General features: G+C 47.3%; 1 protein-coding gene across 1 annotated transcript in view; it reads left to right on the top strand.

Moving 5' to 3' along the window:
* Positions 1–66: 66 nt before the first annotated feature.
* Positions 67–11,101, top strand: part of PMS2 (PMS1 homolog 2, mismatch repair system component) — a 56,107-nt gene continuing 45,072 nt past the window's right edge. The window contains exons 1-3 of the mRNA XM_040440047.1: positions 67–205; positions 2,620–2,759; positions 3,472–3,558. Coding sequence (XP_040295981.1) covers positions 192–205; positions 2,620–2,759; positions 3,472–3,558 — 241 coding nt within the window. The 5' untranslated portion in view covers positions 67–191. The remainder of the gene's footprint in view (positions 206–2,619; positions 2,760–3,471; positions 3,559–11,101) is intronic.

The raw sequence follows: 11,101 nt of genomic DNA, 5'->3' as shown, positions 1-11,101 counted from the left end.
TTTTATCAGCCAATGGAATGTGAGCTGGGGCGATTCTGGCAACGTGATTGGACGAAGCAGTGAGCGGTGGAAAGAGCGGCCCGGCTGTCAGGAGGCGGGAGGACTGGGCTCAGCCGACCTGCTGCGGGATGTACTAACATTTCACTGGTCTTGAGATTTCCCTTCAGTGCAGCTCAGTCTGCCTGATAGGAATGGAGCAAGCTTGGTAAGTCACTCGTGCGCCTTTGCAGCCACTTTGTGCTTCACTTCCTCACCATGGCAAGATCTCTGCTTGCTGTCAGTGAATGGCAGCATTCATGTTTACATCCAAGAGCTGATAATCTGCGCAGTCCTAAAACTTCTCCCCGCTGTGGGTTTGTTTCATGTTCTATTCGGTTAAGGGCTCATGCACACGACCGTATGTATTTTGTGGTCCGTAAAAAAACGGATCCACGAAAAATACGGATGACGTCTGTGTGCATTCTGTATTTCACGGGACAGCCGGCCCCTTATAGAACGGTACTATCCTTGTCCGTAATGTGGACAATAATGGGACATGTTCTATTTTTTTGCGAAACGGAATGCACAAGGAGTAACTTCCGTTTTCTGTGGACCCATTGAAATGAATGCAAAAATCGTAAGCGGACACGGAAAAAAATACGTTTGTGTGCACGAGCCCTTAGAGAAGACAAATACGTGTACGGTTTCCTTAAAGGGGTAGTCCCATATGGCACATAGGAAATGCCATTAATGTCCGAAAGTTGCGGGTGCCACTCTTCTCAGTAAGTGGGATAATACCTTGTTCCTATATTTCAGACAAGTTTCTTTGTTCATTCTATCGGGCAAAAATAGACAAGGTCTCACACAAACATGTCAAACAAGTCTTCAATTTATACACGTCACATAATTTTATCAGACCCAATGGAGTCCAAATGAGCAGAGTCTTCATCTTCATAGTTTAGCTACCTGCACATGATGCAGACTAAGGCCCCTTTCAGACGAGAGAGTTCCACGCATCGGACTCGCGGCATGAATATGCGGCAGCTCCCGTCCTGACCTCCCAGCATGGACAGGGTGACATAGCATTATATTGATTTATGATGCAGTGTAACCTTTACACTGGCAACATTATGTCACTGTTATCCAATACATTCCAGACCTCTAAGGCCCCTTTCACACGGGCGAGTATTCCGCGCGGATGCGATGCGTGAGTTGAACGCATTGCACCCGCACTGAATCCCGACCCATTCATTTCTATGGGGCTGTGCACACGAGCGGTGATTTTCACGCATCACTTGTGCGTTGGGTGAAAATCGCAGCATGCTCCTCTTTGTGCGTTTTTCACGTAACGCAGGCCCCATAGAAATGAATGGGGTTGCGTGAAAATCGCAATCAAGTGCTTATGCGGTGCAATTTCCACGCACGGTTGCTAGGAGACGATCGGGATGGGGACCCGATCATTATTATTTTCCCTTATAACATGGTTATAAGGGAAAATAATAGCATTCTGAATACAGAATGCATAGTACAATAGGGCTGGAGGGGTTAAATTTTTTTTTAACTCACCTTAATCCACTTGCTCGCGCAGCCCGGCTTCTCTTCTGTCTCCTTCTTTGCTGATTGCAGGAAAAGGACCTGTGGTGACGTCACTCCGGTCATCACATGATCTTTTACCATGGTGATGGACCATGTGATGACCGTAATGACGTCACCACAGGTCCTGTTCCTGCACACAGCAAAGAAGGAGACAGAAGAGATGCCGGCTCCGCGATCAAGTGGATTAAGGTGAGTTTAATTTTTTTTTAACCCCTCCAGCCCTATTGTACTATGCATTCTGTATTCAGAATGCTATTATTTCCCCTTATAACCATGTTATAAGGGGAAATAATACAATCTACAGAACACCGATCCCAATGTTTGGGTACCAAACATGCACGATTTCTCTCACGCGAGTGCAAAACGCATTACAATGTTTTGCACTCGCGCGGAAAAATCGCGCATGTTCCCGCAACGCCCATGTGAAAAAGGCCTAAGGGTTACATAGCATCACAAATCAATATAATGTTATGCGACACCGTCAGTACTAGGGAGGTCAGGACGAGAGCTGCTGCGAGTCCGATGCGTGGAACTCTCTCGTCTGAGAGCCTGGGTGTTTTTCCATTCAAATTTTCGTGCAGAAAAACTGTAGCGTAATACAGTACCAGCAAAGTGAATGAGATTTGACAAATGCCATGTACACTTAGCTTTTTTCCTTAGGTGCGGAAATTGACCTGCTGTGCGGATTTTTGCTAAAATTGTTTGTGTGATTGTTCACCTTCTGTAGAGCGGTGTTCCCCATAGACTTCAAAGGAAAGAATCTGCAATAAAAAAGTTTAAAAAAATTCACCAAAACCGCAATAAATAGTGGGGTTTTGGTGCGGATTTTCTGCAAATAAATCTGTACCGTGTGCAGGTACCCCTAGGCTCATCCGGAACTGTCAATCAGTTGAGGCCGGCAGGAACTAAAAGGGCAAAGTTCTGCAAACCTTCAAGAAGATCACCTGACACATCTCTGTGGGTTATCAGAAATATAGGTATATACGTATTTATTTTATCACCAGGAATATTTCGATTTAATTTAAATTTTTTCCTGAATTTTAGCACTGAACCCGCTAAAGCAATTAAGCCGATCGATCGCAAGTCCGTCCATCAAATCTGCTCCGGCCAAGTTGTACTGAGCCTTGCCACCGCCGTTAAAGAGCTTCTGGAGAACAGCATAGATGCTGGAGCTACAAGTATTGGTAAGGCGTTCAAAGGGAGTATCCACTCTCTGCCAGGTCCTGATGGTCCTTCTAAGAAGACCCCTTTGTGAGGACGTCTGTCACACATTGATTCAGATTACTGTGATGTAAAACATTTTTTAGACAAGTTCTCCAGTGGTTGCAAGATTAAGGCTAGGTCTACACATTGTCGCGCAACATTTTGTCGCACCAATGTCGAATTTTAATTTTCAATGTTGCGACATGCTGCGACGCGACAGTCGCAAAAATACATTCGAAATAGATTTTTCTGCGACTGTCGTGTCTTAGTGCGACACCATAGACTATCATTATAAAAATTGTCACGCGACATTGGTGTGACAAAATGTCGCAGTGTAGTTGTGCCCTATCTGTCGCACGACTTATTGTCTTAATGCAACTTTTTTACCCCTAGAGAAATATTCAATGTTGAAGTAGTCTTTTGCTGCTCCATTTCGGAGTACTACTCCTAGTATGTGACTATTTTTGAGGTGCGTTGACGTTGGTTTGCTCATAGAACAGATGGCTGCCGTGGGGAGGAATATACATCCAATACTCATGATGCCGGATTAGTTCACCCTTTGTCCTCCACAATCTGTTCTCGGAATTCCGTCCTCTTCGTCTTCGCCGCCCACTGATGCCGCAGCCGTACATTTCATCCTCATTTACACTCATGTAAATTAATTGCATTTGTAATGTTCTTCTTATCTCCTAGACATAAGGCTGAAGGAGTATGGAGCAGAACTCATTGAAGTCTCTGACAATGGCTGCGGGGTAGAAGAACATAACTTTGAAGGCTTAAGTATGTGAAGGTTTTCTTGCTAGGAATCAGAGACCCAGTGGTACACTGTAGGGGCACATTGTGCATTCATAAAAATCTGTTTTTGGATATATGGACTTCCATTGTTCCATTGGGGACTACGCTGCTCAGGCACCCCCCCACTATGACCACGACCAGTGAACCTCTAACAAGTAGCACCACCTGGTGGCCTTCCATCAATTGTATAAAGTACTACGTATCCCCTGATTATCGCAACGACTCCCATGTTAAAGGGGTTCTCCGGGCTTTTCCTCAGGATAGGTCATCAATATCAGATCGTCCGGGATCCAACTCCCGGGACCCCCGCTGATCAGCTGTATGAGGCGACTGCGTGTTGAGTGCACTCCAATGTATGTCTATAGGACAGCAGCATCAAGAAGAGAGACAAGGAGACTGCACATGCAGCTGATCGGTGGGGCTGGCGGGTGTTGGACCCCCGACGATCTGATATTGATAACCTATCCTGAGGATAGGGCATCAATATGAAAAGCCCGGGGAACCCCTTTAAAGGTGTTGCCTACAATATCCATTGTACAGTGCTGCAGAATATGTTAGCGACATATAGATAAAAAATATTATCATGAGTCAACCCTTCAAGGGGTGTCTGGCGGGATTACATTTTTTATATATGGGGCAGAATGGGTTAAAACAAAACCTTCTTCCTCCCCATCCTCACCGATTCCCCGCCGATGCCACTTCACTGCCATCCACTTCCTGGTGATGGCTCGACACAGGAAATGGCAGAAGATGACTGCTCAGCCAATCACTTTCCACAGCAGTGACCCTCCTCCACCAGTGATTGGCTAAGTAGGCATTTGCTGCAATTTCCCATGCGTTGACTCGGGGTGAGGAAGTGAGGACTTGGTAAGCATCGGCAAGGCGGGGGCGGGGGATCGGCCTTCTCTTTTTTTTTTTATTAACCCGATCTGCCCCATATATAAAAATCTCATCCCGCCAGACAACTCTTTTAATATAGTTATTTGTTTTATATAAGTAGAGGACAGCTTCCACCTTTCGTTTTCCAAAGAAGCTCAGAAAAATAAAAGGTGGAATCTGATTGGTTGCTGTGGACAACAGTAAGGCCTCTTGCACATGAACGTTGTGTGCCCGTGGCCGTATAGCGGCCCGCATACGGCGGGTCCGCAAAACATGGGCGCTGGCCCGTTTGCACTCCACATCACAGATGCCGACCCATTCACTTGAATGGGTCCGCAATCACGGAGATGTGGAACGGAAGTGCTTCCGTGGTGTTTCTCCTCACCGCAAAAAAAGTAGAACTTGTTCAAGTTGAATGGGTCCAGACGCCGCACGGAACGGATGCACAACGTTCGTGTGCAAGATGCCTAAGCCAGTTTTCTTTCTTTTTTTAATCCATTTTTAGGATCTTGGCTTGCTGTCAATAAATAAAAGCATTCCAGCTTGCATACAGGAATCCTGACCTAGTCTGGCTCACAAAGTATAAGTGTTGAGAACTGAGCCTTACAATCGTTTCTCGTGCATGGCATTGGGGGACACAGCACCATGGGTATATGTCCAACTACCACTAGGAGGCGACACTAGACATAAAAAGTGTTGGTTCCTCCCCGTTGGGCTATACCCTCTCCACAGGCACTAGGCTAATCAGTCTTGTTCTAGTGTCCGTAGGAGGCAGACCTGACCTGCCCTTTTTGTGCAGGTCATCCTGCTACTTTTTTATTTTATTTTTTCTTCAATCATTTTTTCTTTCTCTTCTCTGCAGGTTCGGCCTGCTGTAGGGTTGGCTCCATCGTGTTCCACTTTAGTTGCCCCCCCTGCGGGCGCGTACTCAGGTACCTGGCAGCCACCCAGTCGCCAAATCCGGCAGCCCCACGGTTCTCGTGTTGAGTCCGCCATGGGGGCGGTTATTGCTGCGCCTGAAGACATCTGAGGGAGAGTATGTTCCCTTAGCTTAGGGTCTCCTCCCCGGGCGCGTTCCCCCCTCTCCTCCCTTTCCGGATACCTGCATCTCTTAGCCTGTATCCTGGCCCCAGAAGCCCCCTGGCCTTCCGTTTTTCCCTCTCTGGGGGGAGCTTCTCCAGTTCTCTCCCCCACCTGGGCCCCGCTCGTCACTGCAGCTCCGGAGCACTTCCGCGATCGCGGCCGCTCATCCCCAGCCGCCCTCCACCAATTGAGGCCCCGGCTTTTCGGGCCTACTAGGCCGCAACTCCCCACCCACTTCTGAGCTTCCCAGGCTTGCTCTGTCACCTCCCCTTCGTGGGGGGGGCCTCTCCTGCCTGCCCAATCCAGCTCCAGGTTCCCTGCTCTGTCTCAGAGGGGCGGTTCTTCCTCTTGCTGACGACTCCTTCTCTCACCGGGTCGCCATCTTGCTGCTTTCCTGCATGGGGCGCGCTGGGATACAGCTCCTGGGGCCTGGTAGGCAGCCTCTGGCTGATTTGCTTCTGCAGGCTCCTTCCGCCCCCCCACCTCTCAATTGCCTCATTCTCCTGCAGCCCTGCCACCTGATCTATAGCTGCTGCAGCACCTCTTGGGAACGTCGCATCTGGGGACAGATAGGACAGCCCTGCTGCTCTATGAGGGCCTCTTCTCCCAGCCTCCCTATCGGATCGCCACGTATTTCACGTGCGTCTGTTGTCTACGGAGGTTTCCATGTGGTCGGCTTGTCCCCCCTCCCACCCTTTTGTGTAGGTCCCCCCTGAATGGGCTCCCTCCCTGTCGAACCATGGGAACCTTGCCTGACTCTCCCAATCCCTGGCGGAGTCGCTGGACCGCTACCTCCCCAAATTGCGGTCTCCTCTCCCCCCCAGGGTCCTCCCTGCAGATGGGCCACGCTCACGCTCAGATACAGGGTCACACAAGGAGTAGCCCACGGACCAACCTCGGGTGGTCTCAACTAGCTTCCACCCCTCCTCGGCATCCTCAGGTCGCCCCAGGACAGGCCTGAGGCTGGTGACGAAGCCCTCTCTGTCAGTTGCCTCTGGGGACACCTCTGCACCGATTCCCTCGGAACAGAGCATCAGGCGGTCTTCCACCATGCAGAATCCCTCTGTGAGGTCAAGACAAACGTGCACGGAGGAACCTCTCCTACCCAGGTTTGGTGCCCCTCTAGTGGACTTTCAGATGGCGCTCACCCGCCTGCACAGGTAATTATCGCACAGGTAAGGCAGCCGTCACCGTGCTTAGCAACTGGGACACCTACACGGTGTCTCTGGTACGTACACCCTCGTAGGCTGTACACGACAGACCTTCCTGGTTCCCCTATCCAGGTGCTATGTTCTAGGCAAGCTGATAATTCAGGCAAACGCCTCTTGTAGGGTTGGTAACCCTTCTCGGCCTCTAAAGGTTCTTTTGTAGTGCCTGTACCAGAGAATACAGGCCGGCTTCTATGCCGTGGCGATTACATCTGTCTGTTTCCAGCCGCCTTGTTACTTTCATAGGTAGAGTACCTACACCTACTCCAGATTCTGTAGCCATTACTCCTGGCTGGCTCTATGGTGTTCCATGCAGCACTATTTCCCCCTACCGGGCGAGATATACAGACCGCCTTCAATTGCCGTAGCAATTACACCTGTCTGTTTCCAGCCACCTTGCTCCCTTCATAGGTAGAGTACCTACACCATCTCCTGATGCTGTATCCAATATCCCTGGCAGGCTCTATTGTGTTCCGTGCAGCACTATTTCTCCCTTCCGGGCGAGATATAGAGGCCACTCTCAATTGCTGTAGCAATTGCCTCTGTTTGGTTCTAGTGGGCACCAGGCTGCCACCTTGCTCCCTTCATAGGTAGAGTACCTTCACTATCTCCAGAGGCTGTAGCCGTTGCTCCTATCTGGCCTTATGGTGTACCTTGCGGCACTATTTCTCCCTTACCGGACGAGATATTGAGGCCACCTTGTATTGCCGTGGCCATTGTACCTACCTCATCATAGTGTGCACCAAACAGCCATCTTACTTCCTTCATAGCTGAAGTTCCTGCACCATCTCCAGATACTGTTGATGCGGCCCTGTTTCTTTTCAGGTGAAATAGAGGGCCTCCTTCAGTTGCCATTGCACTTACTTAATTGTGGTGTGAACCTGTCGTTCTTTGTGGTACTGTGCGGCCCTATTTTCCCCTTCCCGAGCGGAATATAGGTACCATTGCTAACGCGGTAGCTGTTGCACTTCTCTGGTCCTAGGGTGCACCATGCGGCCACATCGCTCTAATCTTAAATCTAGTACCTCTACCATCTCCAGATGCTGTACCCATTGCACCTGTCTGGTCGTATCTCTGCACTACACAGCCGTATTTCTACTTTACAGGTTGAGTACCTGTACCCTCCAAATGCGGTCGCATTCCCGGATGCTGTGGCTTTGTTTCCACTCTCCTTAGTGTGCAACATGCAGCCACTTTACCTCGGTTTTAGGTGTGTATTTTTAGTATCCCACGTGCTGGGCCCTATGGTGCAATCTGTGGCCCATACAGTTTCTGTATTACTGGGTGCTTCCTTCCCCGGGCTCTAATCTGTGCTGCGGATGTTGGTTACTTCCCTTTTTGGTTCTTCCATACATCTGCCACTCCGTTACTGTCGTGCTCTATGGTCTCCTTGTACTTTCTCAAGGCACTGTCTACAACAGGCCATCCTGGTTCAGCATGTACATGGTAACTATGTCTGGAAGGGGTGGGCCAGCCCAACCCCCACCTCCACCTTGTCGGTCTAGTGCTACTTCTGGTGTACCCAGTATATGGCTGATCTGTTCTGATCTGGTGGGTGGTCCACATACAACCACGCTCCCTACACCATGGCCAGGTGGTTGTTGGCCTTTGTGCTAGGGTTGCTCTTGCCATCTCTATAAGGTACTACGGTATGCTGCGCTCTGCGTTACCCCATATTATAAAGGAGTACCCGCGTTGTTTTCTATTACAGGGCGGACCATTCATGGTGGAGTACAGTGATCTCCACTGGATCTTCTCCTTGTTGGGGTACGTAGCTTGGTGAGCACCGGCCGATGCAGCAGTTTTCGGCCATCACTGGATGTCCTCCGCCACACGGAATCCTTCTGGGGTCAGCGACATTATCCTCGCTGGACGTCCTTCCTGATGAGTCAGGGACAGAACCACTGAGCGCCACACACCTGCCTGGTAGGTGATTTTCTGCTGATTTGCTCTGGCATCGGACAGGGTTCCGTAGTTCCTTCTGGGTCCGAGTGTTACCTTATATTCTCTGCTTAGTTGTACTATATGACAGAGGGCAGTCCCCTTGGACCTTGCTATTGTCTGCACCTGTCAGGTACTTTCTCCCCCTGGGAGTCTTCTGTATGTTGGTCGCAGCTGGTTTCTAAATTTCGTGTAGTCACACCTCGTTTCTTTCATAGCGACTTCGCCATTCCTTATGCATATGGGTGTGTTGTTTTAGTGGTACAACCCAAGCCGCTGTATTTGCCCTCCCCGGGACAATGTATGCAGATTGCTAGCCACTATTCTTAGAATGGCTAGTTGTCCATGGTCAATTCCTTCCCCTATGGTGGTTCTTTTCATTTTTTTCTTGGATATTCTGGTTTTTGTTGTCCTCTGGTGGTTCAGTTCCTGGTTCCTTGTGAGCCCATACCGGGTACTCCTTTCTGGATTCCTTGTCCCCGTTCATTTGACCACACAGATTCTGTATGATATTCGTTGTTTGGGAGGGGCCTGGGTTGATTGTTCCACTTGTGGGTTCCAATAGCCTTGTGGACCTCTTGGGATTCGTGTCTATCTTCCCATCCTCCCACGTCAAGTACCTGGTATTGAGTGGTTTAGTGCTACGGTTTGCATTTCCACCTTATGGTCTCCTTCGGGAGGGACTTCCTCCTGTTTGTAGAACCTTCCTCCTTAGACTGTTGGGAGTACTCTCCTTCTCCTCCCATGTCTCTCAGTCCAGTGTGTTCCTGCTGAGATTTCCTGGGCCTGCATCTCCCTGATACTACATTGGGATACTTCATTGGGCACTTCCATCCAAGGATATAACTTAGCAGAGATAACTGTATCCTTCCGCCCCATCCTGAACTATTTTTACACATATATATATATATATATATATATATATATATATATACAAGCATTTATTTAATTCTTTGCTAGATTATGAGTGTAGATTCTTCTGCAGGTAGAATGAAGTCTCACAATATCCTAAGACTACATCTCAATATGGAGATGATCAATTTATTTATTTATTCGTCAATCTAGATGGTATAATTTCACCCACACTATCAAATTAGTCTTAATAAAATGAAATATAATTTTCTGTGTCTCTTACCAAGTCCTAGTAGTAATCTCACTTCTGCTCCTAGGAAAGCTGGGTGGTCCATCATAGCGCATCTCACCATGGCTTTCATCTTGATAGACCCCTCTAACTTTCCAATCATTGTCGGATGGGTGTGACCATTGATAAAAAATGTGACATCATAACCTTTCCCAGAATGCACTTTTGCTACTGTTGTAATCTCACCTACTGATACCTAGGTGGCACTGCTGTGTAAGCTATTTGCATCATAGTATAAAGGGTTAACTTATGTAAGTCTGAATAAAACATATTTTATACATTTTACCTTAGAAGCTTTAATTTAAAGCTATAGGGATTAATTCTGACACTTGTAGCAATTAGAGACAGACCTCTAGGCGTCTCTCTAAATGTTTCTCACACTGTTGATTTATGGATCATAATAGTATGAATGGCCTTGTTTTCTCACAGAGATATCAGTACCTCCTGTCATACCAAAGATGTGAATAATTGTTACAAAACACACATCTTCACAGACACTCTTTTAGAGACAAATATTCTCCTAATGAGAAATATATATAATATACTGGATACATGTCTTCATAACAATATAATATAAAGTAATATATATATATATATATATATATATATATATATATATATCTTTATGTCCTACTAATCGTCTTATGCTAAGGACTAACTAAGGCTCATTAAATAAATACATACATATTATATATTTTGCTTCATTAAAAAATACCTAATTGTATAGGTAATTATCACCAGCTGCATAGAGCTTATCTTTATCTCCCGTCATAAATTTATAAGTAGACAAGGAGGATTCTTCTCAGACTGGTACATTAATGAGAAGAATAACACTGAAGAGTAGAAACCTTTTTACACAGAAACCTTTGTGCGACCTTACTTTGGCCTACTCAAGACATACAAAATTGTAAATATAGTCAAGCATGGCTCTTAAAGGCAATGAACATTCATCTTGACTAGAATAATTGGATATATTACCTATGAAAATAATTGGGTATATTACCTATGAAAAGGCACAACATTATGAGGCTTCTTGCATATTCCGTGTTTTCTCCTGTTGGGTCACATGATTCTCCTGCACCTGTATGCCCAACAGGTGGCATGGCTGTTCTTTTCCCACCCTCGGGGACTGCTTTGGGACGTCCCATTGTGCTGTGTCCCCCCAATGCCATGCACGAGAAAATTAGATTTTTTGTACTCACTGTAAAATCCTTTTCTCGTAGTAGGCATTGGGGGACACAGATCCCACCCTATTTTTTTTTACTTCCGCTTCTCC

This window comes from Bufo bufo, chromosome 7 (assembly GCF_905171765.1).
Source record: "Bufo bufo chromosome 7, aBufBuf1.1, whole genome shotgun sequence".
Lineage (NCBI taxonomy): Eukaryota > Metazoa > Chordata > Amphibia > Anura > Bufonidae > Bufo > Bufo bufo.
Note: the sequence above shows the minus strand (reverse complement) of the source record. Positions and strands in the feature narration are given on the sequence as shown.